The 24,402-nt window shown below is 31.1% G+C and overlaps 1 protein-coding gene across 3 annotated transcripts; it reads left to right on the plus strand.

Moving 5' to 3' along the window:
- Window positions 1-220: 220 nt before the first annotated feature.
- On the plus strand, window positions 221-22,471 carry Pcl (polycomb protein Pcl). 3 transcript variants are annotated; one of them, XM_072530748.1, is made up of 8 exons: window positions 221-497; window positions 1,466-1,892; window positions 2,470-2,636; window positions 3,074-3,246; window positions 9,042-9,237; window positions 9,389-10,275; window positions 17,843-18,135; window positions 20,643-22,470. In XM_072530748.1, the coding sequence occupies exons 2-8, from the start codon at window positions 1,502-1,504 to the stop codon at window positions 20,927-20,929; spliced, it is 2,394 nt and encodes a 797-aa protein (XP_072386849.1). In that variant the 5' UTR covers window positions 221-497; window positions 1,466-1,501; the 3' UTR covers window positions 20,930-22,470. The 3 variants fall into 3 exon arrangements, with proteins under 3 accessions (XP_072386849.1, XP_072386850.1, XP_072386851.1); XM_072530749.1 differs by lacking the exon at window positions 221-497 and adding an exon at window positions 550-782 and having other exon boundaries at window positions 20,643-22,471; XM_072530750.1 differs by lacking the exon at window positions 221-497 and adding an exon at window positions 550-761 and having other exon boundaries at window positions 20,643-22,471.
- The last annotated feature ends 1,931 nt before the right edge of the window (window positions 22,472-24,402 follow it).

Genomic DNA, 24,402 nt, shown 5'->3' on the forward strand with positions numbered 1-24,402 from the left:
ATTAGATCAAATTATTTAATTAAATAATCCAAACTTTAATTGTTAAGTTTTGAATATTTCGAAGAAAATTATTATTATTAAAAAATCAAAACAGTCCACAGTATGACGTCAGGATGGAATTGGGTAAATAAACGAAAATATGAAAGGTTCAGCAAAAATGTCAAAGTCATTGAAGTTTTTGATGACAGATGACAGCACTGTTACACTTTGCGCCATCTCTCAATGATTTACCAAAATTGATAATATCGTTAATATTCAAAATACCTAATTTCTTTTTAATTTAATATAATTAAGATCTTTATTTCCCATTTAATAAATGAAAACTTAGTATACTACAATCTTTATCAAACAATGAAACCCATATTCAAGAAACTGTCGTAAAAATTGAGAATTCTATTTGTAATTACTTTGGCGGGTTTTATACAAACAATAGTTTAATGGCCGCAGAAGTGAAGGTTTCGGATGGAGTACCATTCAGAATATAGACGCTGTCAAAGGTAAATAAACACCAAATGTAAAATTAAAGTTTTAAAAGACGAACGAAGACGGAAAACATTGTATTTTGTTAAATATTTTCGTATTATGAAGTTGAAAGTCGTAATATAGGGTGTGATCATGTAATGTTTGTGTTTTAACAAAATCTGTTTATTTGGGAACTTTTTAATATAAAAATGAGTATTTTGTTAATAATCACTGGGAAGGTGCTGTTACCTTAGCGTTTCAGTTGTATTTTATCCGATTTTAGTGCCTGGTTGTAATAGGTATGGCTCAATGCAAAGAAGGTACTAATATCTTGCATCCAGTACTCCTTTTAACTTGAAAGATTTTAATGTTGTACAATATTAATGTGCAATTAATACAATTAGTATAACACTGCAGGCTTTATATTAAAACAACAGTTTTAATAATTTTTTGGAATAAACCATTACATTAACAAATAATATTACATTAGTTTTTATGTTTTTCTTATATGCATTGCTGATAACCAAACATGAAAACCATTTATTATTGTATAAATATAACAGAAACTATTAAAAGTGTATTTGAATGTTTCATTTAAACATGTATTGTGTTTCTTTATCAATATTAATCAACATTTCATGTTGAAGATGGTTATCTGCTGATTTTTGATTTTTCTAAAGTACCTGCTACAATTTTCTTCATATTCTTATCTAAATAATGTATATCTAAAAAAATACTCTACATAAATATGCAAGTATGTAATGGGTTTTACAAGAAACTTACATTCATCCATTGTAATAAATGTGTTCTTATTTAGCAACTGCTAGTAAAAGAGAAATATATACATGAGGAAATTATGAGCTAAAAAATTCACAAAGATAGTTTTTTCTGTTGAAAAAATGATCTATTCACTCATTTAAGTGCTATTTATAGTTAAATTGGTAGTATTCTAGGATAGATGTAATGATTTTTTATAGTTTCTATCTATAGATCATATTTTCAGTTGGTGTATGAGTATCTCAAGGCTGAAACCCTGAAAATGTCTGCAGTTTGTTCTACACAGCATATATACCTTAAAAAGGAGCAAACAGCAGTGCCAGATAGTACAACTTCAGTAGAGATGCTAGAATTTTCAGTAGGAAACGAGGTGCTGGTCAAACAGAAGGATGACAGGTATTACTTTGGGACAGTGGTTCAAGTGAATGCCATTAGAGAACAGTGTTTGGTGAAGTTTGGAGACAATACCTACAATTGGTCAGGTTTTAAAGATCTCACCAAATTGAGTACTCCAGAGCAGGAAGATCTATGTGTGGTGTGTAAGAAATCTGCTCCCAAGAATAGGCAGGAGATTACTGTTTGTGATCAGTGTGGAAGGGGATATCATCAGAAGTGTCATGTACCAGAGATACCCAGCAGTTGTCAAAAGGAGGGTCAGTAATTTATTTCAAAATTAGTTTCTTAAATGTGTATGTATTAAAAGGTATGTAGAATGAAAAATAGTGGTATTGTTTTTAAAGTAAATGAAAGAATTTGTTTATAATATTTTCTAGTAACAAATACTTTATACATTTACTAATATTTGGAAGGATTTGTTATTTTTTTCATCTATTTTATTCTCAAGTTATCAATCTGTCTGTAATTAGGATTATATAAGTACTATTAGCCTTTTTTTGTCTTTTTTGCATTGTAGATTGCATTTTTTTATATGATTTTCTCCCATTTTTATTTTAGGTAGGTATATTTTTTATCCTCTCACCTGAGGATTTGTTTTATCAACTTCAATTCAGCTGGTTTCTATGACATTTTAAATTTTAGATATATATTTTCATTTTTGTTTCTATATTTTTGTCCAAGCATTGATTTCTTTAACTTTTTTTTACTGTTTATTATCCCAATATTCATTTTGCAATAAATTCTACATATTATATGTATTTTTGTTTGTTATAATATATGTATAACTTCCATGTGTCCCTTTTATAACATTTTGTTCTATTTAATGTTTTATAGGTGCAACTTGGATGTGTAAACGTTGTATTGATAGTGAACCACAGAGACTGAAAAAGAGTGAAGTGAGACACCAAAGGAGAGATTCCCTAAGGAGTGTAACTTCTTCCATCAACCATGATAGTCAAGTGATGCCTTCATCTACCACAATAAGGATATTACCTTATGATGTAAGTTTTCATATCATAAATTATGTATAGTATTAGCAAGATGTAATATAGAGTCAGCACACAAAAACTTGGGTGGCAAATAGTTAGTTTAACTAGCAAATTTATTTATCATATTGTTATCGTCTTTATGAAGGACTTCTTAATGCTTCATTTAATTGTAATTCTCAGTTTTATTCTACATACATTATATTTCATTGGTTTTTTAATTATTCTTATTATCAAACAGATTTTTGAAGTTTTTTTTTACTCTTCACAATTTTTTATATTTCATACATCATAGACACATGAAGTAGACTCAAGAATAGATGAATTTTTCATTTTCATAGGTCTGGATGTCTCATTTTCTAGTCTAATAAGATCTACTTGATTTATAGTACAATATTATTTCATTATTCATCTTTTTGCCATTAACCCAGTTCAATTTTGCATATTTTCAGTTAAATTCATTAAATTGGGACACATATCATAGAGTAAATAGTGAACAAATATATTGTTACTGTGGAACTAATGGGGAATGGTACAAACAGATGCTTCAATGTAGCAGGTGTAGGCAGTGGTTCCACGAAAAATGTCTTGATTGTCTACAATATCCTTTGTATTGTGGTGATAGGTAAGTTAAAAGTTTTGTCATATATATTGTTATCTTGGTGCAAAAACTATGTATCTCCAAGTTGTTTTAGTTATGAGTTATGAGATCGTGTAGCATCTCAATTCAAGTACTACTGCTTTTGAAATGTGTAACTAGCAGTTAAAACTGAGCCTATTAATAGCAAAAAATATATTCTCTCTTTTAGTCTAGACTCATATAATTACAGCAACCACATAAATTCTAGACCACAGTCTATACATAACAAATATAATGCATCATTACAAAACACCTTCTGTGAAAGTCTCACACCTGTATAAATGAGTTAATTGATTCGTGAATATATACTATAAATATAATGTAATTTAGAAATTTTTAATTGTATAAGACACACCTCCTACCCTATAATCCTGGTTCCATATATTATATTTATACATATTTAGCTGTATTATAGTTCAATCCAAATAGGGATTACTTTTTCCTCAATTTTTTGGTTTCCACTCATATTAACATTTTTGTTTTGAATGTAGTTGTAAATTAAATAATTTTTTGAAAAAAACTCATACTTTCTAAAAGTGTCACTGACAAATAAATACTGAATTAAGAAGACTGTCATATTAATTTTTTTTATTTTATTTTATTTATTAAATAGATGGGATCATCCCATTACAGCATTATAATAACATTATATTTTTTAATCTAATTTATCTTATAACTACACTCTAAAATACAATACTTAGAAATAATTCTAGAGTTTACTATAAATCATGGTTTTAAATTGATTTAAACTTACATTAAAAGGATCTTAAGGCTCTATCAAATGGATTATTGCAGGTATAATTGATAGCATGAAAATTTATATGAAAAAGGTAAAAAGATCTTAGTCTATGCTGTGGAATATTGAAGCTTATTTTACTTAAAAATTCCGGACATTAATTAAGTTGTAACTGAATTCGTCTGTTATAAAGTGTTGTTAGATTTAGTCTATCTAAAATTACTTTCTGGTCTATATTTGCAACTGGAATTCCCATTTTGTAACCGCAATACCTAAGAAACTTATTCTGAACTTTCTCAATGGAATTGATATACTGGTCATACATAGGAGACCAGACTAGCGAGCCATATTCTAGTTGAGAGCATACAAGTGAACAATACACAACTTTCGTTACATCAATTGGGAACTCACTACGTTTCTTAATGTAAATCTAAGAAGTTTAAGACCTTTCAATGTAATCTGTGAAATATGGTCATTGAAATTAATGCTTTCCTTAAAAGTGTTGCCCAGGTCTCTAATTTGATTTTTATATCTTAAGTTAACATTATTCTTAAGATAGTTTGAGTCATATTGTTTATTCCCCCTAAAAAAACTGATATAAAAACAATTATCGATATTTAATGTAAGATTATTCTGTATACCCCAGTCCCATAACCTGTCAATATCCTTTAGCAATATATGTATATCAGAAAACTAATGATTCAAGATTATCAGAAATATCATTTATAAAGAGATTAAATAGTAATGGTGAACAGTGGCTTCCTTGGGGACACCTGATAAAACCTCAAATGATTCAAATAGGAAATTAAACAGTTTCACCGTTTGTTTTCGATCCTTTAAAAAACTTAAAATCCATTCTATGACCTTCTTAGTAAATCCTAAATTGTGGAGTTTTGCAAGCAAAATGTTGAAATTGACTGTCGAAGGCCTTGGAGAACTCAGTGTAGATTGAGTCTATTTGGTCCTTCCTCAACAATGCCTCCAACAGATCCATTTCATATACTGCCAAGTTAGTAATAGTGGATTTTCCAGCTGCAAACCCATGTTGAACTACAGATAATAATTCTTTACATTGCCAATATAGTTGATTGTATAATATTTTATCGAATAACTTTGGTATTGCTGATTGCTCACAGATACTACGATAATTTTTTACATTATTTTTGTCACCAGCTTTAAAAATAGGTGATACATAGCTTTCTTTCCATCTAGTCGGGAAGGAACATGTAAGTAAAGATAAATTAGACAGTAGGTATATTGGTTTGAAAATTGTAAATGAACAATGTTTTAAAAAATAATTTGGAATATTATCTCGTCCCGTTGAAGAAGAGTTTCTGAGTTGACATATACCATCATAAATATCAAAGATTTTAATAGTTTATAAAGAAATATTTGCTTTTGAACATGAGTCTATTTTGGGCAATCAGCATGTGGATGAATAAAATACACTATACAGCGTTCCACGTTAAGAAAATAACATTAGGCTTATGGAGATCAGTGTTGCCAAAGCTGTCAGGCATGCGGTTTACTAGATTGTCGATATATTTGTCGAATTTCCATTTTCAATTAACATTTAACTGTAAAGTCAGAATTACAACTGAAGAACCACAAAACCTTATTATCATTATGTAGTCTCAGAGAACGACATAAAATCGCTGACATACGTACACTGTATTATCTTAAGTTGCAATTAGTAATTAGATATACGCATTCCAAGCGGTCCGTTTATTTGCTTTTAAAGCTTTAATAGCCGGCAAAGTGCATGATTTAACTAAGCAATATTTTCTACTGATTTCTATGATTCATGGTATATGATATTCTTACCGAAAAACAAATAAACTATCGTTACTATAATTAAAATTAGATAAAATAAAATTATCTTTTGTAAATACTATTTATTTAATTAAAATCATTTTCCCTACTTTTCATCTCTTGTTTCGAATGGGCACTTTTGGTCAATTACGTTAAAAAACATTAATTTAATTCATGTCTGTGAAAACGAAAATACAAATTATATAACCCTGAATCGCGCTTGTGTTCATCGTGGCATCGCTGCGCTTCTATCGTCCATAAGAAATACATGGCCCTATCTCCGCAATGTTATTTTCTTAACGTGAAACGCTCTATAGCAAAATATCTGGCAAACAAGTTAGCTATGTTTTGGGCATTATCTGCCATTTGGTTATCAAGGTACATGTGATTTGGAACATTGTTTGATTTTTTCATCATTAATGTATCTCCATAAATGTGCTGGATTATTTTTCAGGTTATTACTAACAGTTTTTATATAATTAGAGTGATATTTTTGAGTTTCTATGTTACATTTAGATCTTAAGTTAGAAAATATCAAGTAATCTGCTTCAGATTTTGTTTGTAAATATTTTTAGTGACTAGATTTCTTTGCAATAATTAAATTTTTTTAATATGGGGACAACATTTTGGAAAGTTAGAGCTTTTAATGAGTTTTCTGATTAAACATTAAAGACAGCATCTAGAGTTTCATAAAACTTTTGTACAGCAGACTCAAGATCTAATTCATAAAATAAGTTGTCCCAATTAATACCTGCCAAAAATCATTTATGGCTATATAATTACCATCTCTGAAGTCAAAATAGTATTCTTCATATGTAAGGTTAATTTTAGTAGTACATAAAAGATCAAATGTGTAAGCATTACGATTATTATGTAAAGACATTAGGTCTACAGCTGGTTCTACTTTGACTTCAGATATCTTTGTAAACATTAAATCTAAATATTTACCCCTATCATTTGGATGTATTACTTTTTGAAAAAAATTATAAAAAGAAAAATATTCAGCAACTACTAATACATTCGAGTTCTAAGGACAATCCACACAAACATCCAGTTCATCATTATACCATATCGCCTCAGGTAAATTATAGTCACCTAATATTATAAACTTGCTATCTGTGTGTCCTTGGTATATGGTATTGACATTGACAGATTCACAGTGAATTATGTAGCATTCCATTGAGGAACTAAGCGAGACTGCACCAATAATGTAATGTTGATAACAACATTAATTCCACATATAATTGTTCAATGGTATTATTAGGAGAGGGGATGAGTTTTGCCCTAAGTCTCTCAGCTATTGCAATAATTACTCATCCAACCCGCTTTTTAGAACTTGTTGCCATGCTCCTGTCACAACGATACATATTATAACCACAAAATTTGATTTCATGTTCTGAAAACTCGTTACTCAACCATGATTCAATAATAACTATAATATCATATGAGCAATTTAATACTGACATCTCTAACTTGCCTCACCAAGCTAGGAATCTTTTTCAAGGCTTCGCGGCAATCAACACAGAATAATATTAGTGATCTGCTTTTTAATACTACTGTCTGAACTTCACTTGCAGAGAAGCCCAAGCATTTATCAGTGGAGTGGAATATCAGTATGCAACTGTCGCAAGAAACACTTTTATTTTCTTCTATAATAGCGGTATTACATGTGAAACAGATCGAAGTCATTTATAACCTCACAAAAATAAGTTAAATTTAAATTTACTTAAAAATATAATTACTAGGGAAACTTTAATCACTTTGTAGAGCTAATCCACCCAAAAAATAAATTTTATTCAAAGGATTACTTAGACAAATTCGGAGATAATTTTCTAAATATAAACATTAACATTGACAAGTAGACATTGGAAATTTAGGAAGGAAACTGGAAACTAATTTAGATATTTTTAATTGTATAAGACACCCCTCCCTCCCTATAGTCCTGGTTCCATGTTTCCTTTTAGCTGTATTATAGTTCAGTCCAAATAGTGATTACTTTTTCCTCGTTTTTCTGGTTTGCATGCATATTAACATTTTCGTTTTGAATGTAGTTGTAAATTAAACAATTTTTTGAAATAAAAACGGGTGTGGCAGTCCAGTGGGACTGCCGGTAGAAGTTATACTTCTTTACACGCGTTCGCCGTTAAAAATTTATATAGGAGTCAATCTGCACAATCATTACATATGTAATGCTATAGGTAAGAGAGAGCAGAAAGAGAAAAAGAATTAGTTATATAGGTATATGGTGCATCGTTTGCTGTATATAAACATTTGACCTTTAATAGGAGTATAGTAAATTAAGGATTGTATCAATATTTTAATGAAAATATATATTTTTATTTTTATATATGTATAAAAGGAGTTGAATGCAAAAAAAAATTTTCACCTACTCTGCAGTAAAATTCATTGTTTATTTTGTTATTAATATAAAAATTACAATACAATAAATACACTGCAACATAATTCAATATAATAATACAATATAAATTAAAATGTAATATTCATAAGTATTTAAAACTGCCAATATACATAACTTACTTTACGAAGATAAAAATAAAAAACCATCAACTCGGATTATGTTGTAAATTTTCATTTTATTTTAAAATTTATGTTTTTTGCGTATAATACATATATTTAATAAGATTAACGTGATTAAATATTTCAAAAATAAAAAAGGAAATTCATAGTTGGGATTCGAACTCACAACCACCAGCGTATGAACCAAACACGTAAAGGATTTGCCAATTAGACATGACACTAACGGATTTCAAAATTGACAGTTCTCGGTAAAACAGTGATTATTTTGAAATACAAAAGCCTAAAATAATTATAAACGTTTAATTTTAAATAATACTAAACATATCACATAAATATTAATACATATTATATTATATATAATATTATATATATACAATATTATATATATATATATATATATATATATATATATATATAATATATATAATATTAAATATATATACAAAAGGAACATTTTTATTCTCGAGAGAGGAAGAGAGAGAAAATATATCTTCTGTCTCTCTCTTACTCATTATCTTACATATGTAATGGTTTCACAGATTCACTCTCATGCAAATTTTCAACGCCGACCGTGCGTATAGAAGTATAACTTCAAAAAAACTAATACAAGCTAATACTTGGTTTTTACGCAAAGATGACAATATTGTATTGAATATATAATGTTTCATATATAAAAACAACTTTTTGATTATAGGTTTTATGTATTTGTATGTTCGATATGTAACCATGGCCAGGATTTTGTAAGGAGATTAGAAATGAAATGGGTCGATTTAGTGCATTTAATGCTTTTCAATTTGACTGCCTATAATTCCAAAAAGTATTATGATCTAGATTCAGTTGTTATTCCTTATATCAACGACAATTGGCATGCTCTTCAGCTACCACCAAAGGTAAGGACTGTAAAATTATCACAACCCTAATTGTTTTTTTTATTTCATCTAAATATAATACAATCCATTGTAAAGATAACACTTTAAGAATCTCTTTAATTATTGTATGTTACTTGATCTAGAAGGATAAAAATATTTTTTTGCTTTACAGATAACAAACGTCAGTAAGTCTGAAAGAAGAGAGAACATTATGTCTGTACTAACCAACAACCGCAACCGATTTAAATGCGGTCGAGAAATAAAAAAACGTACCACAATTTGGGGCCTCCGCGTTCGACTACCCCCGCCGGCCCCATGCGTTACCCTTCCCTTTAACGGTCTAGTAACGGAAGAGGATCTTCGAGAACTGTGGCAGGGAAATAGAAGACTACAATTTTTACCGATAGATAAGAGCGTCGTCACAAAGAGAATAGTCGTAACAGACGCCTTCATGCAAAATTTAATGATGGGGGTGTCGTATCAACAAAATTCGATCAATTCGGAATCGGATTCTCCTTGTCCCAGTCCAGAAACAGTTACAGAGGAACCGTTAGTCGAGCCTGGGGTGAAAATAGTACAAAAGAACAAATATTTAGGAGCGGGATGCGCTAAAAAGACTGCACCTTTCAAAAAGATGAGCCTGCAGAGGCGGAAAAAACTTCTAGCGATGTCTACCAGGGAAAGGGAAAGAATCCTTAAACGACCCAAACGAAAATTAAACACTGATACTAAATTAGACAATAAAAACAACGAAGCATTACCTCCTACACCACCAACGTCCGTCAGTTCACCGCCAACACCCCCAGCGTCAAACACTACCTTAAATTCGGAATTGAGTAATGATTTCTCGGAGAGTTCCAATACTCAGAAAGCACCGTCTGGAAAAAAGGGAAACAATTTGGATGTTCACTCCGAATTACACACTCCTTGTGATACTTCCGGGGATGAAACCAGTTCTAAAAGCACTTTGGATACTATTATACCACCACCGAAGGATTTTGAAGGAAAAAACAATCCTTTTTTAACGTTGCTGAGAGGAACTACGGAAGAAACGAAAAGGTTAGTATGAATATTTCTTTTTCTGTGTCTCTATATACATAAACTCCAAAAGTGTCCTATTCTTTTCTACTTACGAGCCGCTTCCCATATCAGTTGGCCCAATGTTAGATTGATAAGAAAATTAAATTTTAGAGAATAAAAATAAAAGCGCAGCGTAAATTTTAGAAGTTTTAATGCATCGAACATTTTTGAATTTCCTAATTATAGAAAATAATTTATAACCACTGAGTTACATCCCCGTTATTTTTAATGACATCTACGATTCTTCAAAATGAATCCCACACTTCTTGCAATTTCTCCTTCAATTCGTCGATGGACCTGGCAGGATGTTTTCTCGAAAACTTTTTTCATTTCGCGCCACGCATCTCTATCGGGGACAAGTCGGGACTGTTAGAAACCCATTCCAGAAGTGGTATGCCATGGTCGTCAATCCATTTTAAACTCCTTTTTGAGGTATGACAACCTGCGCCGTCCTGTTGGAAGACAAAATCTTCCGCTAATGTTAAACGGTGTTCCATAACCGGTAAAAGAGATTCTTCTAAATTATTTAAATATTCCGTGTTTACAATCCCATCGATAAAATGTAACTTTCCCACACCTCTAGACGACGCTGCCCCAGATCATGATAGATGCAGGATATTTGACTTTTCTCTTCAGACAGTCGGGATGGAAAACTTTATTTTTCCTGCGAATGACGCGACTTCTACTGTCTCCAACACACACTTCAAATCTGGACTTATCACTCCATTATATTGAATCCAATTGCGACTGAATCCAATCTTTATGCTCTTTTGACCATCTTAGTCTATTTTTCTTGTGTAATATTAAATGTGGCTTTTCCTTATCCTAAAATATAATGAAATTTATTAAAAACAATTCGTACTAATTTTTCCAACTATAAAACTTACTTTGTAAGTACAAAATCCTAATTTGTGGTCCTCTCAGTGACATTTTGATCTAGAAACGTGTCTTCCAATAACGTCACTCCATAAAACGCTTGACTCCATATAATTTGCTCGTCGATTTTTCACTATAATGCGTCTTAATGCCCTTTGATCTGCTTCGATTATTTTACTTTTTCGTAGATTTCTAGGTTTTGTGACGACCGAACCTGTAGTTTTGTATCTTCTGACTATATTTCTTACACTATAGCGTGACAAATGCAACATATTCGCGATTTCCGAATTGGATTTTCCAGAATTAAGAAATCTAATATTGATTGAACAAATTTTCTCATCGATAACTTTACCTCGACCCATTATACAATCCAGAAACGGCAAAAAGCTTTACTATACTACAAAATACATTTGATATTAACTGACAGTATTATTGTTTTGATGTCATTTTCCATAGCTACCTTGTAACGTAATATTTTACGTAAATATTAATAAAAATGCCATCTTATATACTAAAACGCTAAGCCCTTTTCTTGTCCACCACTTTACTCAAAAACCATATTAGATAATTAAAATATTTTTTCGGAATATTATTAGTATTACGTATGAGATTAGGATGATGCAACGTGTCAGGGGAATTATTAGGCAAATCGAAAATAATGGTCCCTTGTCTGTCATTTGAATTTTGATTTATAATAAGGATAGTTAAGTTAAATTGTTGAATAATTTAATAAAAATTTAAGATTATTGTGGTCAGAGTTATATGCTTTTCAAATTTTTCCCAAAACTTTAGGACCATACGTTAGTCTTTTATACAATCGTAGACAATTGTTGTGTCCGAGTATATTCCAGTGCTATGCTATGATTCTTAAATTCGGTCCTGATGCGCCGCTCGGAGCAAATCGGCAACGTGGTCTGCCGTTCTCCCGTCAGAAATACATTGCCTATGATACCTGCAGTGCATTCTAACCGTGTCTTCTACTATAACTAGGTAACAGGTCCTTACATACTCTCTCTTATGAAGATATCCTAACGCACCGCTCATGTTAAACTATGAAATGGGTAAAAACCTATTTGACTTGTCATACTGTCGTGTCACTGGAATATTGACATCAATTCAGAGAATGTTTTAGATATAATGGCAAAAAAATTTAGAAAAATCAAATTCTAACTATATTCACTTTTATTATTATGTACGCTGTATTTGTTCTTCTTTACTTAAAACTTAGAATTTCGCATTTCAATAAATATTTCTATGAGTTATAACATGCTATTATTTTTGGCACTCCAATATTTCAAATAATGCAATTTAAAAGTAATACCTTTATTAATTCCATGAAAAATATAATTCATAAATTTTTATTTATTATATTTTTTTTTAAATAAAAAGTCAATTCGTTTTCTAAAACATACTCTTTCTCGTATATCTACATATTCATTAATAATCATCATCAGTTGGCGCTACAGCCCTTCGTGAGCCTTGGCCTGCTTCAAAACATTCTTCCATCCTTCCCTATCGAGAGTCTGTCTTCTCCAGCCCCTCACTCCAATCTCCCTCAGATCTTCCTGTACATCGTCCAGATATCTGAGTTTAGGTCGCCCGCTTCTTCTTCTTCCGACCGGCCTGTTTAGCATAGATATTTTAGTGGGATCACTCTCATCCATCCGCATAACGTGGCCCACCTACCTTAGGCGGTTTATTTTGATGGTCTTCACAATATCTGCATCACCAAAAAGTCTATGGAGTTCAAAGTTATATCGCCTTCTCCACAGACCCTGTTCGTTTACTCCGCCATATATGGTCCTCAATACTTTTCTTTCAAAGACTCGCAGTAACTCTTCATCTCGGGTCGTCATTGCCCATGTTTCCGATCCGTATGTGAGCACTGGGCGTATTATTGTTTTATAAAGTTTGCACTTTGTTGCTATTGACATACTTCTCGCTCTTAGTTGAGGGCCCAGGCCAAAATAACAGCGGTTAGCCACGCATATTCTTTTTTTTATCTCGTTGGATGGGTTATTTTTGTAGTCTACCAGTGATCCTAAGTAGCAGAATTCTTCTACCATTTCTATCGTTTCTTGTTGCACATCTAAGTTATTTTGTTGAATTCTTAATATGGCCGGCATATATTTAGTTTTCTAGATGTTAAACAGAAGTCCGATGTTTTCTGCGGCATTTTTGATACGTGTGAAAGCCTCCACTGCTTCATTTTGGGTTATTCCAATTATTCATTAATAATACTTCCAAAAATACTTTATCAGGATCATCATAATCATCATAATGTCATCATTTTTTGTGCGTGTTTTTCGTTAATGACAAAATACTCCTTACTCATAAAATATATTAAAAAGAGTAAGTATTCTTGTTATAAACAAAATTTATAAAAATAATTATTAAAAAAAAATTAAATAATTCATTGGTAGATTGAAGTTGTAAATGTTTTGCAGAAAGAGGGGGTGAACTTAAATGAGTGGAAACCCCCGAAATAAAATCCTCGCTACGTCACTGTGCCGAATCAGGACTTAATACTGTCAGTCGTAAAATCTAAAATAATTTAGTATACTAGGGTTAATATTCAAGTATTAGATTGTCCACAAATTGTTATTAACAATAATTATTGTGATTAAAAATACTTTCAATTATTTTGTTAGTTCGTTTTTTAACGAAGATATTTGTGGATTTTTTTAACAGAGTTCCTAAACCATTAAAAAAATACCAACTTAACATTACTATAATTTTAATCATTTAAGATTATCCCGTACATAATTGATAATATGCTGACTGAAGAAGAAACACTGATTAACGTTACAGCCAGGCAACAACAACTGAGCAGCTGACTCATTCACACAAAAAGTGATGATGATCTGAAATCTGAATCTACCACCAATCAGTAATCGGAAAATTATCTGTATTTAATCATTAGCTGAAATAAAGTCATTGCTGAAGTTGAATGTGTTGTGATGGTATAGTTTAAAATATGATGAAAATAACGGCTTACTTACTCTTTTTAATATATTTTATGAGTAAAGAGGGGTAAATTCAAACAATAATTTACTTAGTATCATATAATATGTAAGCGACTTGCCCATCCTCAAAAACTCATTTAGGAATGACAAAGTGTAACAACAGCATTCAAAAGTTTAAATTGTTTTATTGCGTTTTTGAAGTTGGTGAACATGTACTCCAGGTAAATAAGTAAAATTTAACTAAAGAGCGTTTCACGTTAAGAAAATAACATTGCGGAGATAGGGCCATGTATTTCTTATGGACGATAGAAGCGCAGCGATGCCACGATGAACGCAAGCACGATTCATGGTTGTATAATATGTATTTTCGTTTTCACAGACATGAATTAAATTAATGTTTTTTAACGTAATTGACCAAAAGTGCCCATTCGAAACAAGAGATGAAAAGTAGGGAAAATGATTTTAATTACATAAATAGTATGTACAAAAGATAATTTTATTTTATCTTATTTTAATTATAGTAACGACAGTTTATTTGTTTTCAAATCATATATGTACCATGAATCATAGAAATCAGTAGAAAATATTGCTTAGTTAAATCATGCACTTTGACGGCTATTAAAGATTTAAAAGCAAATAAACGGACCGCTTGGAAGGCATATATCTAATTACTAATTGCAACTTAAAATAATACGGTGTACGTATGTCAGCGATTTTATGTCGTTCTCTGAGACTACATAATGATAATAAGGCATTGTGGTTCTTCAGTTGTTATTCTGACTTTACAGTTAAATGTTAATTGAAAATGGAAATTCGAAAAATATATCGACAATCTAGTAAACCGCATGCCTGAGAGTTTTGGCAACACTGATCTCCATAAGCCTAATGTTATTTTCTTAACGTGGAACGCTGTATAGGTACTAGTGTAATAAGCCGGAACCATGTCTACGGAGATGAAATATATATCAATAAATTCTGCTTCACTTACTAATGATTGTGCAATGATTTTTATTCGGTGCAAAACGTTCCGTTTTTATGTAATTTCCATTTAAAATATGCCCGATTTTTAAAAGCCAGCGCCATTATTTACCATGAAACAACAATAAATGACAGGAATAACAACTGTTTCTTATGGTCAAGAAGGGTAATTTTAACCAATGTTGCCATAGTTATTCAAAATTATATTTTCTAATGAAAAATAAAAATTTACCTAAAACCTAGTTTATAAATTATTACCTACTTTTTACTGAAAATTATATCTTTTTTACAAGGGTCAGGTTAGATTTGGTTACGTTACTTTACGTTTATTTTCACGTTTTTTTTTATGAAAAATAAAAAATTTGATTTTTAATTATACAAAATTTTATTCTTATTACTGCTTTTTTACCAGCGTTAGGTTAGATTTGGTTACGTTGGTTTAGTTTTAATTTCATGTTTTCTTATGAAATATAAAAATTTTGATTTTTAATTATAACATTTTATTCTTATTACTGCTTTTTTTTACCAGTGTTAGGTTAGATTTGGTTTATTGGTTTCCATTTTTAATAATAAAATAAGACGATGGTTAACGGGTACTCATTTTGCACGTGGTTATTAAGATTGCATCCACCTGTTTTAATTAAAGTAATTTTCATGAAATTTTTAGATCTTTTAAAAGTTAAACTGGCAACAGTGTCAAAAGTATTTAAAATTTAACTTCTTGCGCATGGTCGCCATATTGTTTTGAAATATTAAAAATCTTGATTGTTTTAAACAATTTTACCCATTTTTTCATAATTTAACAGTAAAAAACAGTGGATATTTAATATGTTTTAGTTACGTTTTTTTTATTAAGACATGTATATATACTTTTCTTTGCTTTTTATGTAAATTTTTTTTTGATTCATACTACTTTTTTTGTTATTTTTTCTGTATTTTTGATTATTTGAGCACTTTTACTAGTTTAAAGCAAAGAAAACATTAAAATTTGAGGTTTTCACTTTTTCGGCTAAGTCCACAAAAAATTTGGCATTTTTGAGGCGTTACTAAATAATTACCTTTAACTAATAATATACAGAGTGATCCTTAAGTAATTGTACAAAGAGAAACCGTAGATTCTGCGTTTAAAAATATTACGATTTAAGTCAACTTGCCTTAATAAAATGTTGATATTAAGAAAGATACAGGGTGTTAAAATGGAAATTTAAAATTTTATTTTTCGCTATAATTTTCACGTTTGTAAATATTTATGGATAAAAATGTACAACTAAGTGCTTTTAAATATGGGGAATTATAATTTGATGCACGCTTTGATGTAGCTGATGGAGGCGCCACATATTTGGCATAAATTTGCGCTTAACGGTCTTCACATCGATTACCACTCTCTATCATTTCGTTTCTAGTCATCGTATATTTTTAAAGTTAGTTGTTAATAAATTACTTTCAAATTATAATTAAATTTTATTTTTAAACATCTTATTTATTTTATATCGTAATTAAATTTAGTCTCAATTGAATGATTAAATATCAAATTTATATTTTATTAATTACTTCATATCTAGTAGTGATGAGAAGGTCACGAACGATCTGTTCACAAAGAACGAATCCTTTCCACTACCCGTGATTGATACAATCACGTTCTGTGAACCTATCGTTCGAATGACCCTATGACTATGAATGACGCTGTCTAGTGTTTACGAAATGAACTGTGCGATATCGACACGTTTATCGGTAACGTTTATATGTCGCTCATAAACTAATTGGAACGGGGAAACCCCTACGCTGCAAAACTGTACTAGTTACAGTTTTATATAAAATGAAAAAAAAAATAAGAAATATATACCTTTTTATATACCTTTATAAAAAGGTATATAAAAAACCCAGTTGGGCTATGTTAAGTTGACAAAACGTTTTCGGAATAAGTATTCCATCATCAGTGTTCTAAAAAAAGTATTTAACCACTAATTTAAGTTTTGACTAAGGTTAATGTAAAATGTGGTTAATACTTACTAGTTAATACATGGATGTAGCCACTAAATATGTGGGTAAAAACCCTTTAAAAATTATTAAATGAAATTTAGTTTACATTATGTCTAATTTACAATTAAGATGGTAAAGTTACCGTTGGATTGGTAACATGGCGACATATGACTCTACATTAAGTATATATGTCGCCATGTTACCAATCCAACGGTAACTTTACCATCTTAATTTAGTCGAGGCAAATATTTTACTGCTTCAAAAACAATAAAATATTTTTTTGTGACTACTAAGAAACCTTTTAGTAAAAATATAATGATTAAAAATACAGGTGTATGGTTTAAATTATTTCTGCATAACCATTAAAGGAATTCTAACCTAAATTAACTGACCTGCAGAGTTTGGCTGTTGAGATATTGTGTAAATAATATAAAATATAGATATGTAAAATAAAAGGTCTGATTTTTATATGCAGGTGTGAAAGGGTCGGGTTTTGTTTGTTTTGTAGCGATGGATCGGTGTCAGAGATATTATATAAATAATATTTTCTTATAATAGATATGAAAGGATCTTTGATTTATGACTTAAAAAGACATTTAAGCAAATCTCGACCTTTTTTCTGGTAAATATACATGTACAAAGAAATATAATGACTAAACTATTCTGTACTATTAAATAAGATATATGTGAGGGTCGTATTATAGCTGTAACACATTAATTATAACGTTTTGATGTCTTCCTCGCAGTAAAAAGAAAGATATAACCCTACCACTTCCGCTGACAGCTGTGATACCAGGAAAACCTCTAATGCGACCAACGAAACGTCAACTGAGCGAAAAAGACATCATCATCGGTCCGAACGGACAGGTGAAAAGAAAACGCTTCAGGAGGAATAGGAATCCTAATCCCGTCTATACCAGTACCGGTAACAACGGCCAGACGGCGAGCAAAACGGCCGCGGTGTTACCCGTTAGACCCGATACCAAAGAATGGACACATCGTAATAATACGTCACCAAGTAATAATGGTACAAATTTAGGTATGTATATGTTCAATTAGTAGTTTCGTACATTATAATATAATCTAAAAGTTACAGAGGAAGATATATTATTATATACTATAACAATTTTAAATTGAAGGTGGTTCATTGTCAACATCGCACTTAAAGCGACTATAATTGGTTTCAAATGAGTGTAGAGTAATAAATCATGAAGTGTCATAAAATTTGCCTGAATTTCGGTGTCGTCATGGGCGTAGGCAAATGGACGGATGTCAACTTCGTCGTCAAAAATTGATGTACCTCAAAATATCATATTTTCACTTCCTTACTGAACGAATAAAAGCATTAGAAGAAACTGATAAGGGTATGACGCACCTCCTAATATTACTAAGAACTAAAATAAATCAACATGAAGACTAATAACGCGTAATGAGGTTTTACTTACACTTTCATTATAATCCCTCTTTTATTTTATTATTATCATTCGACATTCGACATTCGAGTTAGTAATTGTTACCACACCAATTAAACGTACAGTAATATTGTGATATAGAAATAGTGAAAAAGTTATAAAATGGCGACATTTACTCCAAAGAAAAGAGGTGTAAAAAATTCTCCGCTATCTGTTAGTGAAAAAGTTATAATTTTAAATGTATATGATTGCATAAAACACGATCACCCTAGTTTGTCTGTGCAAAAAAGTGTTGAGCGATGTGCCCGAATGACTGGAATTGGACAGTCCACGATTTTTAAATTATTGCGAGAAAGAAAGATATCAGGCCAGTTAAGTCCATGCAAGAGAAAATCAGGAAGACCAATAAAAATCTTAGGTGAAGACACCAAACGTGACATTCGAAGAAAAGTTCATTCGTTTTATTTTAAAAAGGAAATACCCACCCTTGACAAAATACTAATGGAGATAAGCCAAGATAACGATATTCCTTTGATATCCAGAAAACTTTTATGGAAAACTTTAAAAAGTATGAATTTTTCCTGGGAAAAGCACAATCGAAAGGCACTATTACTGGAAAGTGATGAAATCATTTGCTGGAGACGAAAATATTTGAGAACTATAAAACAGTACCGCAGAGAGCACAAGAAAATTTTTTATCTTGATGAGACGTGGATAAACGAAGGTTATATAGTCCAAAAAATGTGGCAAGATAAAAATGTAACAAGTGCTCGCCAAGCTTTCATAGAAGGCCTTTCGACGGGTATTAAAGTGCCTTCGGGAAAAGGGAAGAGGCTTATAATTGCTCACATTGGAAGCGAAGAAGGATTTTTAAAAGAAGGTTTGTTAAGCTTTGAGTCGTGTCGGACGGGAGATTATCATGAGGACATGAATTCGGATGTCTTCGAAGACTACTTCGGGGAAATGTTAAAATTTCTTCCAGCTGATTCGGTCGTGGTTATGGATAATGCAAGCTACCATTCAAGGCGCATAGAGAAGGTACCAACTTCAGCTTGGAGAAAGCAAGAAATTATTAACTGGCTGTCAAATAAAGGTATTCAGTTTGAGACGAATTCAATAAAGAAGGAACTACTAGCCGTAGTAAAACAACATAAATCTCGCTTCATAAAATATGCCGTAGAAGATGTAGCAGAAAAGTATAAAGTAACTGTGCTACGCCTACCGCCATATCATTGCGAATTAAATCCCATAGAACTTATATGGGCACAAGTTAAAGGATATGTTGCAAGGCACAATACCACATTTAAAATGAAAGATGTCAAGGTATTGTTTGATCAAGCCATTATGGAAATCACATCAGAAAACTGGCAAAAAGCAATCCAGCATGTTTTAAAAGAGGAAGATAAAATGTGGGAACTGGACAACTTGGTCGATCAGGTGGTTGACCCTATAATTATAACACCAGGGGATGATGACAGTTCTTCGGATGAAGACTATAGTGATGTAGAATTGTAATAACGTATCCAGTAAAGTTTTTGTAGTTTTTGTGAATAAATTGATTTAAACTCCCCACAAGTGTTTCAATATGTAAAGTTCATTCGTGTGTGTTTGTGAGTATTTCCCGATTTCGGTTCGTATATATTTTATTGTTACATTTTATATTTTTTTGATAACACTGTTCTGCTGTATTACATTTTTATTTCCTTTAATATGATTTTTAAGAATGCATATTCTTTTGTCAATTAACCCACTAGCGCGCCTCTGGCTCAGTGTTTATCTGTCGATAACAATGGACTAATCCCTTAAAACAGGGTGATACCTACCTGCTCTTTATGAAACGACAGAATTTTGCAATGTGGACGGAATTTATTGACGGATTATTGACGGATTACCCTGTAGCGCTTTTGAATACTTCATGAGATTTTATTACTCTACACTCATTAGAAATAGATTATAACAGATATTATCATTATCAACTTTTGCAGGGGCGTACCAAAATAATATTTTAACTATTTATTTAAACACGTAAGTAATTACGTAAAAATTAAATCTAAGATTAAATCTAATCTTTTAGATTTTTTCAGCTTTCTTTTCCTTTACTGGCTATAATTATGTCCGTTTCTTTTATGTTTAGGTAACTGTATGGACTACACACTAAACGGTCGCCGCCTTCGCCAGCGGCCCGAAAAACCCCAAGAAAAGGACAAAGTATCCAATCCCCCCACGCCAAAACCTAGTCCCGTAAAACAGGAGCCGGACATTAATCTGGACGACCTGAAAAGTTCGGTTAACATCTATTTCGGCGCAGCTAATCGCATAACAGCTGGCGAACGATTCGCAGTGAGAGCCAAACGAATAGGTCCCAACGGTAAAATTGAGTATCTGATAGAATGGGGAGGACCTAGCAACGGAATGACCTGATCGGGTATATATACCCATTACTTGTCGTGGTCAGTGTGAGATTCTTTTGGAGTTGTTAATATATTTGTTTGGAATTTTCGTTCACCTATCAAGCGAATCTTGGATATCACCTTTTTTTTTAAGTATAAAAACTAAAAGAATCATTTAGTTCGATAATAAAATGTTTTTACGGTATTCGATGATAGGTGAACTGGAATATACAGCTGGGAGTGAGTCTACTGCTCAAAAATGTACAAAACAAAAATTCCTATAGGGTTTCGGGGTTTGACCCTGAACATTTCGCTGTTCCTCGTATAACTATATATCTTTTGTGGAGATTCACAGATTGTTTGTGTATAATAATAATACTATTAACAAAAGACATGCTTTGAACATCGTTTTGAATTTTATATATACATTTTTATTTTTTTATAGCGTGGGTGAGTAATAATTCCCATCAACTGGTCAAATGCACTCCCTAAATACTTGTTTTTCGATTTTATTTCCAGCATTCCGTTTAGCTCTAGTCATTGAATGTTGTTTTACTCAAAAACCTGCTTATGTTTATATTCTAACAATATTTTGCATACTAAACTGTGATAACCCATCATCCTGATCATTTTTTTATGCATTACAGTCAGTGAAACTTCACAATCTCACAAAATTAATAAATGGCGTTGTAAAAAATATATACTTAATTTTTTTACAGTCGGATAAAGAAGAATCTAAAAAAGATCACTTATATTTCCACTTTGAATACTGCCAAAACAAATTGAGCGTCACTGCCATTTATTGTTGATGATTTAGGTGATGAAACGTCGTCTGGGTCTTCGGACATTTAGAAAATGTTTATAGTATCTATAAAGACCACAGGCCGCCATCAACAATGGAAATAATAGTACATTTTAAAACGTTTAATCAACTATTTTGCTTTTTTCATGACATTTTTAAATCGTTCAAAGATCTGAGAGTCTCATAGGATTTTTTTATTTAATTTCTGACTTTATGTGAATATTATAACTAATCTAGTAAAAATTTGACGTTACTCCAAAATTTGAGGCCGACGATGACTCTTGGAGAAGTTTCTGTAATGTATATACCGCAGCAGTATATTCTGATTTCTCTTATAATATAGTATCTCCATTTTCTTTTACTGCCGTAAGTTCAATTCCTTCTTATGGAACTATTTAGCCTTATTTTCATGTATTCCTGCTATAATATTCCTCATTACCCTTATTTTCATCATTGTCGTTAATATCAGACAAATAGTCGATTAAAACTCTGTGAGATCGTGACACAAATGTCTTAATTTTTCCATTATGTGCGATAAAAACAAGAATGGCGGCCCGAGACGACATAGTTGTTATAAAAATGTAGAATCTTAATTTTTTTTAATATGATTGTACTGAATGTATTTATTTAAATAAATTGTTACATCATTTTGCTGTATATATATAAAAAAATTTAAAATGCATTTCTTATATTATTTACGATATATATCGCCCGTTTTAATAAAAAGTTTGTTATACTCAAATCCGGTCCTGTACAAAACTGTGCGATATACAGTCCATCTAATTTAGATAACGATTTACGTTATTATATACGTCAGAGATTGAAGTTGACATAGTTGCCAAAGTATAAAAAAATCCTGAATCCATTTTAAATCAAATAGGTCACATAATTATTAATATACTCTTTACAACGACTATTTAAATTCTTACATGACATTTTTGAAATAAAACACACTAATTTTGTTCTAAAAAGAACAGATTTTATTAAATAGTTAAAAATATAAAACAAGAGGTATTCACTTTAAGATTTAAAATAATAAAGTACAAAAAGTGTCAACACCGCAACTGTCAAATAGGTGTTACCAATTTATGCCAAAATTTTACCTTCGTTCAATTACAGTTACAGTGTGTTCCGAACAAATGTTCTTGATAAAAACGCTTTATAATGCATTTATACAAATTAAATGAAACATATTATTGTGTATTTCTTTAAGTTAACATTAATAGAAATCTTTAAATATTAGTTCTACGCGTATATAATAAAATATGTCTAGTGGCTGTAATGCCAGTGTACTCGGTAAAGTGATTCTAAAAAAGAACACACCTACACCCTAAATATTTCGTGTTGGTATCATGTGACGTCACACGCTATGACGCCGATGACGTACATCGTTAACTAAATTAGATGAAGTGTACGTGTCCACGAACGTGTAAGAATAAAACTGCGCGTGCGTAGATCTTACGCATACTGACAGTGCACATGCTGATACAGTACCGGATTTGGCGAAACATTTAAAAAAATTTTAAAGAATTATTAAATTATGTAAGTGCTTCAAAAAATTGCATAGAAACGGATAAAGAATCTAGTTACTTAAAGTTTTACTACAATTGTTCCGATCTATATTTTTTACCGATTTCGCTTTTCAACTTTTCCCTAATTATCTGCGTGGACTGTGAAAGATTGTCGTTGTACGACAATTCTCTGAAATGTACTACAGTATGTACTTTCTTAATACGTTCTTCTTCGTATATTTTCTTTCCATGTTTTTCTAGATAAGATAATGCGCTGTAGGGTCATTAAGTTTCTCACTGTTTAAGTGGTTTTTCTAGTTTTTCTCAGTATTTTTTTATGGCCCCACAAAGCATCCTAGCCGTTTTTCTGCAATTTTTTATGTTGTATAATTTCATGTATACAGGGTGAGGTTTTAGTGCTACATCGGTCGATAATTCCATTATGGTATAGAATATCCAAAACACTTATTTAGAAAAAATGTAGGCAATGATATTCTCCATACTTGGAAAATAAGCGAAATTCTACAGGGTGATTAATAACTACGTGGTATAGCAAACATACAATTTTTTAAATGGGACACCCTATATATTTTTCATATTTATATTCCTCTCATAATTCTTGTTCTTATAATATTGACCTTTGCATTAGTATACAGAGTATTTATCAAGTTGTGACTATTTTTATATCGACCGATGTAGCACTAAAAACTCACCCTGTATATATATATATATATATATATATATATTATCCTTTTGCATCATAATGTTTAGCTAACCCACTATTTAAAAAATTTTAATTAACGGGCACCCGGGAAACTTTTAATGTTTTTTAAGGTAAATAATAGCTTATGTGCTAGTTTTGTGAATAATTTTCGGAATTTTAAGAAGGGGTATTTATTATGTTTTATTAACGTCTGTGATCTTTAAAATCCGGAAAAATAGTAAATTGTTTTTTTTATATGTTGCGATTTAAACGTTCACAAATCGCATACAGGGTCTTCAGCAGTTTATAGACAGATATGTTTAGTATCCGCGGTGGATTATTGAAGCGGTGACGTCAGATGAGGTAGGTGGAGCTTATGAATGACCTCAACGAAAGTCGGGAACGTTAATTTCATCCAGAACGTATAAGGCACATTTTGTATGAAGTTTTTTTCTAAAATTTTCTGTAAATTTGAGTGCAAATGCTGA

This window comes from Diabrotica undecimpunctata, chromosome 4 (assembly GCF_040954645.1).
Source record: "Diabrotica undecimpunctata isolate CICGRU chromosome 4, icDiaUnde3, whole genome shotgun sequence".
NCBI classification, from domain to species: Eukaryota; Metazoa; Arthropoda; class Insecta; order Coleoptera; family Chrysomelidae; genus Diabrotica; species Diabrotica undecimpunctata.

What these genes read in the sequence shown, in the direction of transcription:
- Pcl (XM_072530748.1), top strand. Translation starts at nt 1,502, where the DNA reads ATGTCTGCAGTTTGTTCTACACAGCATATATACCTTAAAAAGGAGCAA. An exon ending in TAAGGATATTACCTTATGAT is followed by an intron (nt 2,637 to 3,073) that starts GTAAGTTTTCAT and finishes GCATATTTTCAG; the next exon opens with TTAAATTCATTAAATTGGGA. An exon ending in TAATAATGGTACAAATTTAG is followed by an intron (nt 18,136 to 20,642) that starts GTATGTATATGT and finishes TTTTATGTTTAG; the next exon opens with GTAACTGTATGGACTACACA.